The sequence below is a fragment of the Microcaecilia unicolor genome, chromosome 3, assembly GCF_901765095.1.
Source record: "Microcaecilia unicolor chromosome 3, aMicUni1.1, whole genome shotgun sequence".
In the NCBI taxonomy this organism is placed as follows: domain Eukaryota; kingdom Metazoa; phylum Chordata; class Amphibia; order Gymnophiona; family Siphonopidae; genus Microcaecilia; species Microcaecilia unicolor.
Window position 1 is genome coordinate 208,729,363 of NC_044033.1, and position 18,991 is coordinate 208,748,353.

Here is an 18,991-nt window from a genome sequence, read left to right on the forward strand (position 1 = left end):
CCAGTATGGCTATCCTTATGTTCTTGCATTCTTACGTTCTAATCCCCCTCCCCCCCAAAAACAGGACACTATACCAAGAGCAGACAACCCCCACTATGCAAGTGGTTGCTTAGTTCCTGGCATGCTGGCCTGATCCTCATGGTGGTGCATGATCAGGGGCTCCAAGGCACCCCCTTCTTTAGCGCTTGTTCACATTCCACGTCTCATATCGCCCCTGGCAGTTAAATAAGGCAGATGGAGTGAATGCACACGGACAAGGGCAGTGGGTGGGAGAAGGTCTGGTGGAATCTGGCCGTGGTAGTGCAAGTGACAGCAAGTTGGTGGATCCCAGCAACACATTGAGACTGGAGAAAGCACCACAGGAAGTCCCGCCTCCTTCCTGTCTAGATTCTGAAGGGATACCATTTCCCCATGGCTCACCTATATGAGATCCCTGCCCCCATGGTCCTGTGACACCATAGGAAATTCCCCCCCCTTCCCCATCTAGGAGGCTGGAGGGATACCATAGGAGATCCCACCCCCTTCTCCATGGTTCACCGACATCATAGGAGATCCCACCTCCTCCGTCTCGAGGGTGAAATGATAGGATCTGCCCAGTACTTTCAAGCAGGACCATTGCTGAGCTAGACCATGCCTGAAGCACTCAGGAGAGGGAGGGAGGGAGGGAAGGATTCTCCTTAAATGATGCAGCTTATACTGAGGTGAAATGTCTCCCCCCTCTGGTGATGCCGAGAAGTGGCCATGCAGTACTTAAGAGTGGGCAGAAGGCAAGCTGGTGCCCCTGCTTAGTGCTCCAGACAGGCAACTGTCTTGCCCACCTTGTCTGATATTCCTGCTTCCAAATTACCCATATTGGGCACAGTCAGAGAAGCCAATAATCACAAGAAATAGTAGTTTTTATGCTGGAATTGATCAAGTATAACGTTTATGTTCTTAAAATGTTAATGGGTTTTTTGGCATGTGCCAGCCTGGGTGTCCTGCTCCTGCTGTCCTGTACTTGGGGCTGTGGCTCATCTCCTTGGTGCCAACCTTGGGTTTGGCAGTCAGCGCAGGAACTTTGAGGCCTGAGGCTGGGGAAAGCGGTCCTAGGACTTTTGGGGAGGATCGTACCTGAGAATATTTCTCATCAGCAGCGAGAAGGCATTCTTGGCGGACGTGCAGAAGTTTTTTCCGTAAACGGCGATCTGAAGTGAAAAGAGGAAAGGCGAGAGTTGCTTTTGTTTCATGCAGCAACCATGTCCACCCAGGGCAGGCCAAAGGGGACCTGCGCATCACCCCAGGTGTAGCTCAAGACCCTACTTCCCCGTAGACCAGTGCCATAGCTAGGTGGGGCCACGGGGCCTGGGCCCCCCAAATTTCATCTGGGCCCCTGGTTTTGCTGGCAGGGGTCTCCAACCCCCGCCAGCTGAAGCCTTGTCCAGCACCAGTCTGGGGCATCGCCGCATTCCCTACCGAGTGTCTTCCTCCTGACGTCCTGCACGCTCCTTTGAGTGAAACTGAGCATGCTCAGTTTCACTTAAAGGAGCATGCAGGACGTCAGGAGGAAGACACTCGGTAGGGAATGCGGCGGCGCCAGAAACCGGCACTAGAGAAGGCTTCAGCTGGCGGGGGTTGGGGACCCCCGCCAGCCAAGGTATTTGCTGCTGTGGGGTGTGACAGGGCAGCGAGGGGAGCGGCGAGGCGGTAGACAAATATGCCCCCCACCTCAGGCTCTGGCCCCCTCCCACAGCGAGGTCTGGCTATGCCCCTGCCGTAGACCAGCACTGCCCCTTCAGGTCTAGCATCTCCCCTTCCCTCCCCTACTCTGGAATCTCATTTCTCCTTGCCCCCTCACTTCTTTACTCCTACCCCCTCCCCATGATAGCATCTCCCCCATCTTCCCTTTCTCCTGCTGGGCCTGCCACTGCTGTCGCACGCCGTCTGTGAAGTATCAGCACACAATAATGCAGAACCTTCTAGGACAAGCCAACACTCAAGCATTGCTTAGACCCGTCCCCTCCAACACAGATTTCTTGTCGGAGGGGGCTGGTCGCAGTGATGCTTGATTGTAGCTCTATGCTGGATGGCCTTATGCAGTGCTGAGAACAGCATTAAAGCACTAATTTCTTATCATGCAGAAGTTGTGCCATTTACCGCCACCCCCACCCCACCCCCAATTCAGCTTCCCTGTACTGATGCCTGGTCTGTCAAGTGGCAAAGCTGCCCTTGAGAGAGACAGAGAGAAAATAGTACGCTGGTGTTGGACTGGATGCAAACCTTATTTACCCTGGGTACATTTCTAAAATAAATTAGGAGAAATTATTATCACACTTCTTATAAGGAACTTAAAGGAATCAAGTCAATTTATTTCTAATTATGGGCTGGTTGCCTCCATACTGATGTTTACTAAACTTTTTAGAGGGTTTGGTCTGTCTCCAGTTAAATTAATTAATTAGTGACATTTATATATTTTTTTTTATTTTTATTACATTTGTACCCCACGCTTTCCCACTCATGGCAGGCTCAATGCGGCTTACATGGGGCAATGGAGGGTTAAGTGACCTACTACTACTACTACTATTTAGCATTTCTATAGCGCTACAAGGCATACGCAGCGCTGCACAAACATAGAAGAAAGACAGTCCCTGCTCACAAGGAGCTGCCTGTGCCTGAAGTGGGAATCGAACTCAGTTCCTCAGGACCAAAGTCCACCACCCTAATCACTCCTCCACTTGAGGTTCTACATGGAATGTTGCTATTCCACTAGCAACATTCCATGTAGAAGTCGGCCCTTGCAGATCACCAATGTGGCTGCGCAGGCTTCTACATGGAATGTTGCTAGTGGAATAGCAACATTCCATGTAGAATCTCCAATAGTAGCAACATTCCATCTAGAATCTCCAATAGTATCTATTTTATTTCCCACTCATGGCAGGCTCAATGCGGCTTACATGGGGCAATGGAGGGTTAAGTGACTTGCCCAGAGTCACAAGGAGCTGCCTGTGCCTGAAGTGGGAATCGAACTCAGTTCCCCAGGACCAAAGTCCACCACTCTAACCACTAGGCCACTCCTCCACTCCATATTATCCCAAATAAGTTTGAGTTCAATGTGGCTTACGATAAACAGTACAAGATACATAACAAAGAATAATACATAAAAAAGTAATTTGTTGTAAGAATCCAATTTTACAATACAGTATCATAAACATACTGGGATAACTATGGATGTTTAGCTTTTAGAAAATCTATTATGAATGAGAAATTGTACATTGAAGCAAAGAGAAAGTTAATGGTAAATAGAGTAATAACCAATTCAGGTAATAATTAGTTGTTTTAGATATGGTTGTCCTTTGTGAGGGTTTGTTTGAATATTTGTTTGATCATAATATCTTACATTCATCTCAATCTGGGTTTCGAGCTAGTTACAGCACGGAAACAGTTACGAGCTCTGTAATAGATAAAGGAAGATTTTTATTGAGTAACAACCACTGAGCTCTTACATTGCAATTTGATCTTTCAAGTGCATTCGATTTTTAGTTGATCATGAAATTCTGTTGTCGGAACTTGAAAATATCAGTATCGGTGAACAGTGCGAAATTGGTTCCGAGGTTTTGTCTTTAGATCCTATAGAGTGAAATGATTTTTCGGATCCTTGGTGTAATCCTTGTGTTCCACAGGGCTCTCCTTTGTCCCCTGTGTTATTTAATGTTTTTCTGCATAGTTTGGGCTGAAATTTTGAATCACAGGGTTTTATATCTATGCAGATAATATTAAAGTTTTAATTCCTGTCTATCAGACTTTTAAGTCAGACAACTGTAGAAGTGGAAAGTGGCCTTTATCAGTTCTTGGATGTTGACACACAAGATTACATTATATGCCAACAAAACAAAGTTGTTGTTACTCCATAACAAACCTGATCCTTTATCTGACCATACTATGATCAATCAGACAAAATGTACTTTTTCTCAGCGCTTTTTTTGATGGGGTACTGAGTACCAGCACCTTTTCCATTGTCTGCTAAAATTGACCCACGGACCCCAAGTTTTAATGAAAGAGCTCAGGCTCTACACACCAATTCTGCCTTGTCATAGATTCTGTGACTGGTTGCAGGGGGCCTGGCTATTGTGGGATGGATTCCTCAGTGATCACCCCAGCCCTGAAGGGTGGCCTGGCATTTGAGTACCAACACCTTTTTTTTGCTAGAAAAAAATGCACTGCTTTTTTCTTCAGTTACTAAGATCTTAGGGGTTTACTTTGATCAGATATCTTTTGATTCTCATATAAATGCCTTGGTTAAAAGCTTATTATTATAATTATTATTATTTACTTAGGAATTTGTTAAATTTTTTTTTTTGTTTGTATGTTTGTTTTTTGGGTTTTTGTTTGAAACAGATAAGTTCAGATTGTTGATGCAGGCTTTAAGTTTGTCTAAGTGGATTACTGCGACCTCATCTATCTAGATGGTTACAAACAAGTGTTAAAGAACGTTCAGATTATACAGAACATTGCACTGCATCTGATTTTTTTTCATTGAAGAAATATGACAGGATTTCAGGGTATTATACAAGGTTGCATTGGTTACCTAAAGAAGCGAGGATTTTATTTAAGTGTTTGTGTTTTGTTTTTTTATTTATTTAAGGTGGGGTTGGTCCAGAATACTTGCTGGCTCATTTAAAATTTGCTTCTTTGGCTAGACATAGAAGAACCATTAATAACTCCCCATTTGTTTTTTTGTCTGTTAAAGGCTGTAAGAGATTTAAATTACACAAAATGCTTTCACCTTATCAAGTCCCCAAAGTTTGCCAGGAGTTTTCTGTATATTTTAGTGTCATCTATTTTTTCACTGAACGTGTAATTAAACTCTGGATTTTGTTGCCAGAGAATGTGGTAAAAGCAGTTAGTTCAGCGGGGTTTAAAAAGGTTTGGATAACTTCCTAAAAGTCCATAAGCTATAATTAAAATGGACGGGGAAAATCCACTGCTTATTTCTGGAATAAGCAGCATAAAATGTATTGTACAGTTTTGGGATCTTGACAGGTACTTGTGACCTGGATTGGCCACTGTTGGAAACAGGATACTGGGCTTGATGGATCTTCAGTCTGGCAACACTTATGTACCTATATCAGGTTTTTAGAAGAAACATTAAGACCTGGTTATTTAAGAAATATGTTGTAAACTGATTACTATTGGTCATTTAGGGGGTCCTTTTACCAAGTGGCGTTAAAAGGACCCCTGCCGTGGCATCGATGTGTGGGTTTGCCACACGCTTAGGCCCCCTTTTACTACTGCCGGGAAAAGGATATTCCAGGCAGGGGACAGAAACGGCCATGAGGTACGTGAAACACTTGCCTCATGGCCATTTCCTTGGGAGTCCTTATCGCCCACTTATACAGCAGGCAGTAAGGGCTCCTGCGTTAACCTGGTGGTAATAAAAAAAAAAAATAAAGCTGGCGTGCCAGAAATGGCATATGATAGTGCCAGACAGGTGCATGCCAGGGCCGTGGTAGCTCTACCATGGCGTTGTAAAAGGGCCCCTTAAGAATTACGTTGTAAGTTGATTACTTTTTTTCTATTCTTCACTGTATTTTATTGTTATTCCTGGGAGAGTATCCCGGTTTCTTTGATTTTGTGAACTACGTTATCTTTATGGTTATGTAATGATCAGCCAACTAACTCATCACCGGGAAGTGAGGTGGAGGAGACCAACATGAATCCCACTCACCCGCAGTGGTGTTCCTTGGTCAGCTGCCACCCTTGGTGGATCACCACTGTGCACCCCCCCCCCTCCCGGGTGCAGCACATCACCCCCCCCCCCCCCCCCGGCGCACCACCCCTCCCCCCTGCACATGACCTCCAAGCCCCCCCCCCCCCCCCCCGGGTGCATTCTTACCTGCTGGGGTGCAGGGAGCAGCTACGTGGTTGTCGGCGCCACTGGTTCCCTGCGCTCCCTCTGCCCCGGAACAGGAAGTTAACAGCAGAGGGGGCAGGGAACCAGCGGAGCCGATAACCACGCAGCTGCTCCCTGCACCCCTCCAGCGCGTGCACCTGGGGCGGACTGCCCCCACTGCCCCACCCTCAGTACGCCACTGCTCGCCCATCACCCTATTTCCCCAGCTGCGATCGTCCCGCCCCTTCCCTAAGGGCTACTCACCATGATGTAAGCATTGCGGTTCAGGAACTTGATGAATTTTTCCAGACACCAGAAACAGCACTTTAGGCAACACATCAGGAAGCGGGCGAAGGCATTGTGAGAATCTGAGGGGGAGGGGGGGCAAGACAGTGGAAAATTGATGGGTACCTGCTCATACTTCCCATCTACCCTCACTCCCTGCAAACCAGCGACACTGTCCACGATTCACCCTCTGCGTTTTATGGCAATGACTTGCCTGCAGGTCTTGCTCCCCCCTCTCCCCTCCAGTAGGTAACCCACCTTCTGTTGGTTTCTTCAGTACAACATTAAGGGCCCCTTTTCCTAAGACGCGTAGGCACCTACGCACATCCAACGTGCGCCAAATTGGACTTACCACCCAATTACCGCGTGGCCCTTGCGGTAATTTCAATTTTGGCGTGCGTCCGCTACGCGCATCTGAAATATTTTTTCTAACAAGTGGCATCTGACACGCGTAGGTCCTTACCGCCCAAATTCTTTACCGCTAAGTCTATGGCTGGCGGTAAGTTCTCAGACCCAAAATGGACGCGTGGCAATTTTGATTTTGCCGCACGTCCGGGGGGGGGGGGGGGGGGGGGGGGGAAGAGGTCTTTTTTACAGGCTCACTGAAAAATGCATTGGCACGCGCCTAAAACCCGTGCCTACACTACCGCAAGCCATTTCTCAGCACGCCTTTGCAAAAGGACCCCTAACCCTTTGGTGGACTCTAGGCAAACAAGAGCTAATGCAGGGTGGGGGTTGCCAAAGGAAGTTTCCACGATCCCTTGAAATGGCCCTTGACTCTGCCTGGAAAGCCAGAGAAATTAACACCTCAAAGATCCCCCTCCCCCCTTTAAACGCTTGCCTGGTTTATCTACACCTTAACCCTGCCCTGGTCCTCTTCCACCCTTCCTCTTCTGACCGTGGTAGTGGTAGGGACTCACCCTTCACTTTGTGGTCCAGATATTCCAGTACCATGCGAATCATCTGAACAATGGTGAGAATGAGGGCCCCAAAGGCCAAGGAACCCGTATGATACCTGCCGGAGAGAATGTTGAAGTTGATGTCTCCGAGATGACGTCTACATCAAGGGGGGACAATTCTCTAAAACAGCGTTAATATTTGTGCTAACAGTACATGTGTACAGAGTTAGTGCCAAAGCGCATTTGCGCATGTAGTTCCGGTTATACTAGCATTCTATAATGGAAACCAGACACCTACTTTTCTTTATAGAATAGGCATCTTCCAGGCACCAAATTGTGCAACTGCCTTAGGGAGGTCCATAGTAGAGAGCTGCACGGGAATGGGGTTAGCGGGACTCCCACAGGGATGGGTAGTGCCAGGCTAGCCTACCTAACCTTTTCTTGTGCCATGGCAATTACAATAGCACTAAAAATAATGAATATGGTTGAAATCCCATAAGCAATGGGAGGGGAAGTTTATCATCATGGGCTACTGTTGAGTGATTTTACCACAAATAGGGTTATTTTAGCCCAGGGGACAGGAGGTGATGGAGGAGATTCCAGTGGGGACGGTCAACATTTCTGTCCCCGTGCAACCCTGTAGTCCATAGGCCTAGGTAACCTGAAGCTGAACCTGCAACCTCAATCTCGCCAACCAGTTACAGCTTCAATAGATCTACTAAGTCTCCCACTTTTGCAGGTCATCTCCCACCGGGAAGCCGAGATCTCCCGCTGAGCAGCTTCCCCTTCCAGCGGCAAGAGGAAACACCTTAATAAAAAGTGTCATTTCCTGCTGGTGTGGGACCAGTCCCACAGCTCATGTTGCGAGACTGCTCCTGTGGCAGCAGGAGATGACGTCTTATTAAGGCGTCTCCTGCTGCAGCTGGAAGGGGAGGTGACTGCTGGTGCTCTGGGCTGCATGCAAATTGGGATATGCCAGGGGTGGAGCTGTGAGTGGAGTGGGGCAGGCTGGGAGCCTGCCCTAACTCTCCTACTAAAAAAGCTGGCCCCCTTGGCAGCTCTGCTTCAAGCGTGAAAGACCCTGATGAAAAGACTTATTGTCTCGTCATGAGACAGATCCCGTCCTCCTATCCTGAAATAGACCCCCCACCTCTCACCATAACAGAAAAATGTGTCACTTTTATACCAGTTCCAAACTAGATCATCACCACCCAAGTCCAGCATCAGTACACGTCCCTCTCCAGGCCTGTGAGATGCCTCTGATTCTGCCCTCTGTCGCCCCCTGCAGGAGGACTGAAGCTGCCCTACAACTGTAGATATCTCACCTAAGAGTCCTCATGAAGGCCCCAGCCACAGGGAAACAGGGAATGTCTTTAGGTTTGTTGAAGGCCCAGTAATACGAGGCGAAGGCCCCTGCCAGCACGCACTGACCCAGGGCGATGACAAAGTTAATGCACCAGAGGAAGCCAAAAATGTTGTAGATCTGAAGATTGAAGAGGTTGCGCTGATACAGGCCATCGGTGTTGTATTTGTAGAAGATACACCGGACTTCCTTACAGGCATAGGCCGTAATATTGAATGTCTGTAGGAGGAACAAGAGGAAGGGCTGTATTATCATGAGGAAATGGGGGGAGGGGATTGGGAGGAGAGACGGAGGAAAGGGCAACTGTATTAACTGACAGAGGCACTGGGGAATTCAAAGGGGGTGGGGAGGAAGGAGGTGTCCAGAGAATTCATAGAACCCATGCTGGGATGCTCACTATTGGGTCGCAAGTCTGGTTCCCATCAATGTCACTACAATTGGGCGCACTGCTGTTCAGGGTAGTGAGTCGAAACAGGGGTTCCCCAGAGGTAGCCAGGTAACTGAGATTAATACCAGGTTAAGGATTTCAGCAACAGATAGACAGAATGCAAGGGAGTGGGGGGATGGGAACATAGTAATATGTAGTAACATAGTAAATGACGGCAGATAAAGACCTGTACGGTGCATCCAGTCTGCCCAACAAGATAAACTCATTTTACATGGTATGTGATACTTTATACCCGAATTTGATTTGTCCTTGCCATTCTCAGGGCACAGACTGTAGAAGGTCTGCCCAGCACTATTCCTGTACTAAAAGTTCTGAAGATTCTGGAATCCTAAAGAGTTACAAGATTCCGGAATCCCAATTATGTAGCAACATTCCATGTAGAACCCCAAAGAGTAACATAGTAAATGACAGCAGATAAAGACCTGAGTGGTCCATCCAGTCTGTTCAACAAGATAAACTCATTTACATGGTATGTGATACTTTATACCCGAGTTTGATTTGTCCTTGCCTTTCTCAGGGCACAGACCGTAGAAGTCTGCCCAGAACTATTCTTTTATTAAAAGCTCTGAAGATTCTGGAATCCTAAAGAGTTACAAGATTCCGGAATCCCAATTAGTAGCAACATTCCATGTAGAACCCCAAAGAGTAACATAGTAAATGACAGCAGATAAAGACCTTACGGTGCATCCAGTCTGCCCAACAAGATAAACTCATTTTACATGGTATGTGATACTTTATATGTATACGCGAGTTTGATTTGTCCTTGCCATTCTCAGGGCACAGACCGTAGAAGTCTGCCCAGCATTCTTCTTGTACTACATTTATTACATGAAAATAAAATGAAGGAGTGGATATTCAGCCGCCGGCGGTGAACACTCTCCGAGGCGCTGGCAGTGTTATTCCTGGATATTCAATGCTGGGCCACGTTCAGGCATTGAATAACCGGGTTTATGCGACTGGCTCTCTCTTATGTAGTTGAGTGCATGCTACCATCTAAAGGAAGGACTGACTTTTAAGGGATCCAATTTGGCCACTTTACTGAGGCCTCCCCCCCCCCCCCCCCACGGAAGAGGAAACCTAGCTGTATTCCCCCGGGCCACGTTTTATATTTTATAAGTTTGCGGATAGACCAGTTGCAGCAGAGAAGCAGGGATCCCGTAGTAAGAATCTGCATTTTACCATAAATGCCGAGCTGTTGCGGGCCAAGAAAATGCACTTTGTGGGCCAGGTTCTGGCCCCTGGACTGTAGGTTGAACTAGACTTGTTCTAGAACAATAAGCGGATAAAGATTATGAAACCACAGAATGGGTCTCTCCTGGACTGGCGACAAAATTCCTACGATAATACTGGGAGTTTATGTCGTCAGATATGAATGCTCTGATAAAGAGTTCTTTTTTTCTTGCTGAGGAATCTTAGAGAATTTTTTGGAAGCTGTTAAGTTCAGACTTCTTGTATAATCGTTACTGTTATCCAAACTGGATTATTGTAATCTTCTATTCTTAGGAGCCTGTAAACAAACTTTTCGAAAGTTGCAGTCCGTTCGAAATACTGCAGTAAGATTTAATTTTTGCTTTACACAATCCTGATCGAATTTCTAAATATTATCGTTGCCTGTTGAGGCCAGGGTGTTGTTTAAATTTTCCGGTGTATTATATAAATTTTGAACGGGGATTGTCCAGGATATCTCTAGGCCCATTTGGTATTCACTGCTCCTGTTAGACACAGAAGATTACATAATCAACCGTTTTCATTAGCATCTCCCGAGGGAGCGAGAAGATTTACCCCTCCCCCCCCTTTTTTTTTTTTACAAAACCGTACAGCAATGCCGACACAGCCCATTCAAAATGAATCGGCTGCATTGGCATTACCACACCGGCAGTCGCTAGCATGGATTTGTAAAAGGGGGCCTTAGTTTCTTGAAAAATTGTAGACTTTTAAAGCCACCCAAAGTATGGAAAAATGTATTGATATGATGATTGATTACCTCTCTTTTAGGAAACATCTCAACTGTACTTTTTAGAAAATGTATTTAATTTTATTGGGGATGATGATTTTTTTTCGTCATGATTTGTATTTTTATGTAATTCCCAAAGATTGTACCTTGGTGTCTTGATTTCTGTAAACCACTACCTAGAGCTTCTGGTTTTAGCAACATTAAACCCTATGTTGTCACAATGTGATTTTCGATCTGTGGTACAGAGTTTAGTGATTTCCCGTATCGATTTCGACAATGGCCTTGTACTTGAGCTTGTCGAAATGTAAGATACACGCGTTGCAGGTGATACAGAATGCATTTGCCCGAACGTTAGCAGGGTGTGTCTCGATTTCAACATATATCGCTGATTCTTCGTTCTCTGCATTGGTTGCCAGTCCACTCTTGAGTGCAGTACAAGGAGGTACGTTTGATCCATCAAGCGTTGTACTCTTGATTGCGTTCCTCTGTACCTTAAAAAGGTGATTCAGGAGTAGCAGCCAGAAAAATCTTTGTGGTCAGAGAATTTTGAAGTTATTGGCATATGTGAAAATGCAATCTGTAACGTACACCAACACTAGGAATTCTGCTTTTTCGATAGCAGGTCCACAAATTTGGGACAAAACTACCAGGTTATTTGAGATTCTGCAGCGGCAGAGTTCAATTTGGTAAATTATTGAAGGTCTATCATTTAGATCTTCTAAATTATAAATGGGCAGACTGGATGGACTGTTCAGGTCTTTATCTGCTGTCATTTACTATGTTACTATATTTGTTCGAACATGCTTGGAGCTGATGCCTCTGTTTTTAGTTTGAGTAATGTATTGTCTTTTCTGATTATGTGTTTGTTTTTAACTATTATTGTATGTGTGTGTTATTAATTTTTATTGTGTATGTTGACTAGTGATCTGGCTAGTTGTAGGCAGAATAACATTTTTTAAATAAATGTAATAACTTATTTTTATAGCACTATAGGATGTACACAGCACTGTACAGTGGTGATAGGTATGCAGGTGCAATATATCCCCTTTCCCCAAAGAGCTTATAAAAAGGCATTTATTTATTTGTAACATTTATATTCCTCATTATTCTAAGGAATCTTGAGTTTGATGTGATTTACAGCAAATTAAGGGGTCCTTTTACTAAGCCACAGTAAAAAGTGACCTGCGGTAGTATAGGTGTGGGTTTTGGGCGTACACAGATTTTTCAGCGTAGCCTCTTTCCCCCCCCCCCCCCCCCAAAAAAAAAATGGACGTGCAGCAAAATCAAAATTGCTGTGCGTCCATTTTGGGTCTCTGACCTTACTGCCAGCCATAGACCTAGCGGTAATGAATTTGGGCGATAAGAACCTACAAGCATCAGATGCCACTTGGGCGCGCGTCCGCTACGTGCGTCCCAAAATAAAAATTCATTTTTCAGACACGCGTAGCGGACACGTGCCAAAAATGAAATTACCGCAAGAGCCACGCGGTAGACGGGCAGTAAATCCATTTTGGCGCACGCTGGGTGCGCGTAGGCGCCTACACAGCTTAGTAAAAGGGGCATTAAAAGCAAATTGCAGGCATTAAAGTGATCTGCACAGAGTGTCCGTGGCAGTCGTGGAATCTGAACACTAGATTTCTTGGTTTTCAGCTCTATCCCAGAGGGTCTCAACCCAATCCTCGGGACACACTGAGCCAGTTAGATTTTCAGGCCACCCACATTGGCTATGCATGAGAGAGATTTGCATACACTGGAGGTAGTGCATGCAAATTTCTCTCATGCATATTCATTTTAGATACCTGAAAACCTGGGTGGTTGGGTGTGTCCCAAGGACAGGGATAAGAACCCTGGCTCTAACTTCTAGGCCCTCAAAGCACCATGTGCCCCAACCTTCCTCCCAGACCCCCCATGAAGCTTCTTCTTGAAGGATACAGTGCAGTCATGCCCCAATAGGCTACACAGATGATCAGCAACACAAAGGTGATGAGAGGGTAGAAGAGGGCTGACATCATTTGCCCGATGGCTCTGTGAAAGGAGACAGACTGAGTGAGGCCTGCTTTCCCAACGGGGTCGGCAGTCATCAAATTTCAGAAGCCAGGCAGCAACCCAGGGAGACAGAGAAGTTGTAAGAAGGGGGGGGGGGAGAAGCGGAGGGCCCAGGACAAAAAGAAAATACAAGTCAGCCAAGGAAGCTCCAAACCAACATTGGAGGAAGACAGGAGAAGCTCTGAAGGACATCAACTGAAATGGACCTGTATAGAGGCACAGATGAGAACCCAGATTCATACAGAAGAGAGCATGTTGGTCCAAACAGAGGTCAAGAGAAAAAGAAGGTGTCCATTTGATGTCAAGGTGCCAAGGACAGATGTGGACAGAGAGGAGTTGAGAGACCAGCCCTGCAGAGGAGAAGAGGAGAAAGAAGCCCTGGCATCCAAAGAGGGACTAGAGACCAGCAAGGAGAAGAGTACAGGCTGGCCTTGGTGTCTGCAGAGATATTACAGACCATCTCCGGCTTCCATAGAGAGGACAGAGAGTGGCATCTGCAGAAGAGTGGAGAAAACAGACAGACAGAGTGGCGGACAAGTCCTAGCATACACAAAGAGAACAGAGACCACCCCTGTCTGGTGCCTGCAAGTGAGCAGAAAGACTGAGCAATGGTGCATATGGACATCTCACTTGCTTGCTTCTTTAATGAGGGCAATGGCGATGACAATCCTCTTCCGAAGGAACAGCAGTATGAGCAGCAGCATCCCTTCAACCACGGCGAGGATGATCACTACTCAAACCAGAGAGAGAGAGGGAGAGACACACACACATACCTGAGGACAATGGCAAAGAACCCTAGAAGAGAACCAATCCTAATCCCTTCCCCCAAGTCGAGACAAATAACTTCTACAGTTCACCATATTGGGCCCTCATCAGAGCACCGTTGCAACATGGCCTCTATTGCCCCCCCCTACAGCAGTAGAGTTCCAGAAGATGACTTACAGAAGGCCAACCAGGTCTCTTGGACTTGGATCAGGACGGTGAGGTTGGTGGTGATCTGGATGTCTTTTATAGACTGTCCTTCCTTTTTGAGGGTATCGTACTCCTTGTAGCAGTGATAGATTCCTAATTGGAAGAGAGGAGAAAGATTCAAGGGTGAATACAATCGCGCTTCTGGAAATTGAATACGTCAAATATTTCTACCTTAAATTTAAGAGAGAATAAGAGGGGAATTCTGGCATACAATAATACATTTATTGAATGGAGAAGTTTCACACTTCGTCCCCATCTAAATCTCACCGTAGGCAAGGACGCCAAGCAACCCGATGATAAGCACCCACACAAGGATCCCTGCTATGAACCGCAAGAGGATGAGGAAGAGGAAGCTTACCAACATGGCAATTCCAAGAGCTCTGGGAAGACAGGAAAAAAAAGAGAGAGACTGGTTGTGAATAAGTGCAGAACACCATGAGGGAAGGGGTATTTCCCAGTTTCGCATAGCTGATCCCAGAGTCATTCAGGAAGAATGCCATGGTATGCTGGAGTGGAAAACTCTGCAATAGTCTTTTTCTAATGGGTGAATTTCTTCATAAAAGGTTTAATAAATCTTAAGTCAGTGGCATTGAGGAGATCACAGCTGGTCCATCTCCCAGGTCTGCCTCAATTCTTGATCACATGCATCATAAGAAAGATCAGTCCATAACACTATTCCCTCCCCTTAACCTGGAACACCAGTGAAGGATTCTTGTATTGTGTCTACCACCAGGGCATTCAGAATCCTTTAGAAATGAGTTTTCCTTTTCTTAAGTTAATCATCAGGACCCGGGGCATTACTTACACTGCAATCCAGTACCAAGACAGAGCAAAATCTTGAAAAATCTTTTTTCCAACATGCTGGAAATCAAAAGACTTCACGATAGCACTGGAGGGAAAAAAAAAAAAGCAAGAGTTTGGCGTGAGAAAGCAGTGAATAAAAAAAAAGACAGCTGGAAATGCAGAGAGATGAACAGCGATTCTAACTCTAATGAGAGATAGATACCAGTGTTAAACGTTTTATATGCAATTCATGTGGAAAACCAAAGTTGGTTACAAAAAAAAATAAGAACAAACACCTTATCAACTCCAAATTCTCACACTCAGGAGTCGAGCACTAGCATAGGTGAGGTGGGGGTCTCATTAATGGAATAGCATGGGGTGCTGCAGGGCAGGGGTGAGAGGTAAGATCTTGGTCGTAGAATATCAGTTGGTGTAGCAGGGGAGAAATTAAGTGCATTGGCAAAGATGCCCTCTCCCTCTTTTACATTCAGCACTCACTTGAAGGCTCCGGTGATGTTCTCTTTCGTTGCATTATCCATGATATTATTCGTGGTGAATTCAAGCGGATACACGAGGTTACTCTTGGGAAAGCACCGGTTAAAAACTGGAAAAAGAAAACCCAAATTTTGTTTGCATTTAAAAAAAAAATTTGTATAAATATAGGGGTTGATACTCAAAAGCGTTTAACCAGGAAGGAGAGGTAGTAAGTTTTAAATGAATCGGAGAAAATATTTCTTCACTGAACGTGTAATTAACTCTGGAATTTGTTGCCACAGAATGTGGTAAAGGCGGTTAGCTTAGCGGGGTTGAAAAAAAGGTTTGGACAGCTTCCTAAAGGAAAAGTACATAGACCATTATTAAAATGACTTGGGGGAAATCCACTGCTTATTTCTAGGATAAGCAGTGTAAAATATATTATACTTTTCCGGGATCTTGCCAGGTACTTGTGACCTGGATTGGCCATTGTTGGAAACAGGATGCTGGGCTTGAAGGACCTTTGGTCTGTCCCAGTGTGGCAATACTTATGTACTTACTAGTAAAAAAGGCCCGTTTCAGTTTTTAAGGAGAGAGAGAGCGTGACTGTGCGAGTGTGTGTGTCAGAGAGAGATTGAGATTGGGTGCAATTGTGTCTGTGAGAAAGAGTGTGTGTGTCAGGATGACAGTGTGTGCGAGTGCATATGTGAGACACAGCGAGACCGAGAGTTTGCTGAACCCCCTTCCCCTCCTGTCTGAGTTCATGAAACCCCTCCCACTTCTTCACATGCGAGTTCCAGGACCCCCCCCCGCCACTTCTTCCCATCCCCCCTCTCCCCTTCGCACTCTGCCTCTGCCCCATCTCCGAGTTCCAAGACCCCCCCACTCCCCCTCCTCTTCCCCTCCCCCTTCTTTCCATCCCCCCCTACCCCCTGATCTAGGACCCCTCCCTCCCCTTCCAGTTCCAGGACCTGCCCCTACCCTTCCAGCTGATTTCCAGGAATCCCCTCCCCCCCGTGTCATTTCAGGATCCCCCTCTGTAGTTTCATGACCCCCTTCCCCCCCCCCTGTGTCGGTCATGACCCCCCTTCCCTCCCCTGTCGTTTCTGGACCACCACCCCCCCCCCCCCCCCACGTCCTGCACGTTTTTACCTCTCGCATGCTTCACACAGCCTCTTCTTTCGCTTCTGTTTCAGCTGTTCCTGTGGTCCCACCCTCAAGGGCGGGACCACACGAACAGCCGAAACAGAAGCGAAAGAAGGACCCCTCTTCTCCCCCCGTGTCGTTCATGACCCCCCCTTCTCTCCCCTGTTGTTTCAGGACCCCCCTCCTGCACTGTAGGGACGCCACTTCACACAGCCTCTTCTTTCTCTTCTGTTTTAGCTGTTCGTATGGTCCCGCCCTCAAGGGCAGGACCACACGAACAGCAGAAACAGAAGCGATAGAAGAGGCTGTGTGATGCAGATGACGTCACTGATCTACTGCCGGAATCAGACCAGGGCCGCCGAGAAGGGGGAGAGGGGGGGACCCGGCGCTGCAGTCCCACCCACCACCACCGGGCCCCTTCCACCTGAACCCCCGCCAGCAGAAGTGCTGTCTTCTGACTCCGGTGTGCGCAGCCCACAGACGCGCTCCTCTCAGCTGATCTTTGCGGACGTCACCGCACAGAAGCCCTGCAAAGTACAGCGAAGATCTGCTGAGAGGAGCGCTTCTGTGTGAGCTGCACAAGACGGAGTCAGAAGACAGCACTTCTGCTGGCGGGGGTTCGGGTGGAAGGGGCCCGGCCCGGTGGCGGAGGCGGGTGGGACTGTGGCGCCGGGCCCCCCTCGGGGGGGGGGGGGGGGGGGGGGGCGGCGACAACCTAGGGGTGGCAGTGGGGGCGGGGCCGGGGGCGGCCTTGTCCCGGGCCCGGCCCAGTCTCTCGGCGGCCCTGAATCAGACCACGGAGCCACGATCCCAGGCAGAGACCGAATGTTGGAGGTGAGAATTATTATATAGGATGGTTATACCCTGCTGAGTGATCTGGCAGCCAGTGTTCAGTAGCTCTTAACCATAAGTACATAAGTAATGCCATACTGGGAAAAGACCAAGGGTCCATCGAGCCCAGCATCCTGTCCACGACAGCGGCCAATCCAGGCCAAGGGCACCTGGCAAGCTTCCCAAACGTACAAACATTCTATACATGTTATTCCTGGAATTTTGGATTTTTCCAAGTCCGTTTAGTAGTGGTTTATGGACTTGTCCTTTAGGAAACCGTCCAACCCCTTTTTAAACTCTGCTAAGCTAACCGCCTTCACCACTTTCTCCGGCAACGAATTCCAGAGTTTAATTACACCAGTTAATGTTGGGCAATCCCCTCAATAACTACAACTATTTAACTGAGCAGAAGCAGCTCCTGGCTTGTTAATTAGCCTTAAGTTGGCTATGCGCTAATATTCAGTGCGAGATAGCCAGCTATCTTGGCTAAATATTGCTGCTTAGCAGCTAGCCTGGTCATCGGCTATGTCATGTGACATAGCCAGTAAACACCTGGGCTGCCGAGAGACTGAGCCGGGCCCAGGGCCCCCCGCCGCCGTCACCCCCCAATCGTTACCACTGTCGCCTCCCTCTCCTGCTCTCAGGCCGCCGGCGCCGCAGTTCCCAGTCTCCACCCCCAGCCCCGTCGAGAACCCTCCTCCGTCCGCCACCGGGCCCCCTGCATTCAAATCGGCAGCGTCTCACCTCCTTGTGAAAGCAGCAGATCGCCTCCCTTCGGGCCTTCCCTCACTGTGTCCCACCAGGGCCGATCTTAGCAAGTGCGGGGCCCTGTGCAGACCAATTTGGTGGGGCCCCATCCTAGCCCCGCCCTGCTCCACCCCATTGATAAGATTATTCAATTTTTAGAAAATAATATGCTGAACATCAAGTGCCACTCAGTAGGACCAGCCCGTCACTTTATTATGGCCCGAAATATTGACCTCCTATTTGCTGAAGGACATAAGGAAAGCAGGGTTAGTTCTAATTTTTAACTAAACAGAAAATTTGATATAGTAGTCAATGTAAAATTAAATGTTTAACACCAGCATAAAAGCAAAAATAATATAGATATATGCAATAAAATAAAAATGAAATGAAAAGATATACAATAAAATAAAGTGATGTGTAAAATATAATGTACAATATAAAAACATATAGACCACCAAGGTATTAAAATTATTTAAAAATATATACCACAACTCTCTGACTCAAGAAGACTCCGACTCTGTCTGTTACTCTGTCTCTGACTGGCTGCGGCTGGATGCTCAAGCTGGAACTGGAACTCAACTCTCTCTGCCCATCCCGCGCGGCCCACCCTTGAAGAAGGAAGTTGTCACGGGGGTGGGCCACATCATCAGTGGCAGACCAGGACTGTCTGTCACTCAGGAGGACCGAGCAGGATGGATCTATTTCTCTGCTGCAGACAGTCTGCAGCGCTCATGCATGCAGCACGTGTCGCGACCATCACGCCACATGGCCTGGGGGGTCAGAGGTGCGGACTCACTCAGGAGGAGAGGTACGGTCCAGAGCGGCGACTGGAGGAGCAGGGCCAGGGAGTGCTGCAGCCCGGCTGCTGCAAGTCTCTGGCAGGCAGCTGGCTCACGCACAGCAGAGCAGTCTGGCTGGGACTGGGTTGCGGGTGGTTGGCAGCGGACTTTGAGCACCGGTGTGGGAGCAGGATGGAGTGGAGGAGGCAGAGTTGAGGCGCGCCGCGCGGGGCCCCCTTAAGCACGAGGCTGCCTCGGTCTACGACCGGCCCTGTGTCCCGCCCTCATCTGCTGTAACTTCCTGTTTGCGCAAGGGCGGGGCACAGTTAGGGAAGGCCCGAAGGGAGGCGATTTGCCGCTTTAAGACGGAGGTGAGGCACTGCTGATTTGAATGCAGG

General features: G+C 47.5%; 2 protein-coding genes across 3 annotated transcripts in view; one reads left to right on the forward strand and one right to left on the reverse strand.

Moving 5' to 3' along the window:
- The window catches only part of LOC115466203 (hyaluronan-mediated motility receptor-like), a 52,514-nt gene extending 48,125 nt beyond the window's left edge, over positions 1–4,389 (forward strand). Inside the window, exon 11 of the transcript XR_003941514.1 lies at positions 4,377–4,389. The gene's annotated coding sequence lies outside the window, so the exon portion shown is untranslated. The remainder of the gene's footprint in view (positions 1–4,376) is intronic.
- SLC44A4 (solute carrier family 44 member 4) overlaps positions 1–18,991 on the reverse strand; it is a 49,388-nt gene that overhangs the window by 4,445 nt on the left and 25,952 nt on the right. Inside the window, exons 8-18 of one of the 2 annotated variants that reach the window (XM_030197309.1) lie at positions 15,115–15,220; positions 14,639–14,722; positions 14,101–14,213; positions 13,804–13,926; positions 13,492–13,591; positions 12,748–12,840; positions 8,811–8,913; positions 8,376–8,632; positions 7,072–7,169; positions 6,131–6,234; positions 1,111–1,184 (exon numbers count right to left, since the gene is read on the reverse strand). In XM_030197309.1, coding sequence (XP_030053169.1) covers positions 1,111–1,184; positions 6,131–6,234; positions 7,072–7,169; positions 8,376–8,632; positions 8,811–8,913; positions 12,748–12,840; positions 13,492–13,591; positions 13,804–13,926; positions 14,101–14,213; positions 14,639–14,722; positions 15,115–15,220 — 1,255 coding nt within the window. The remainder of the gene's footprint in view (positions 1–1,110; positions 1,185–6,130; positions 6,235–7,071; positions 7,170–8,375; positions 8,633–8,810; positions 8,914–12,747; positions 12,841–13,491; positions 13,592–13,803; positions 13,927–14,100; positions 14,214–14,638; positions 14,723–15,114; positions 15,221–18,991) is intronic. The other variant, XM_030197310.1, reaches the window with a different exon arrangement.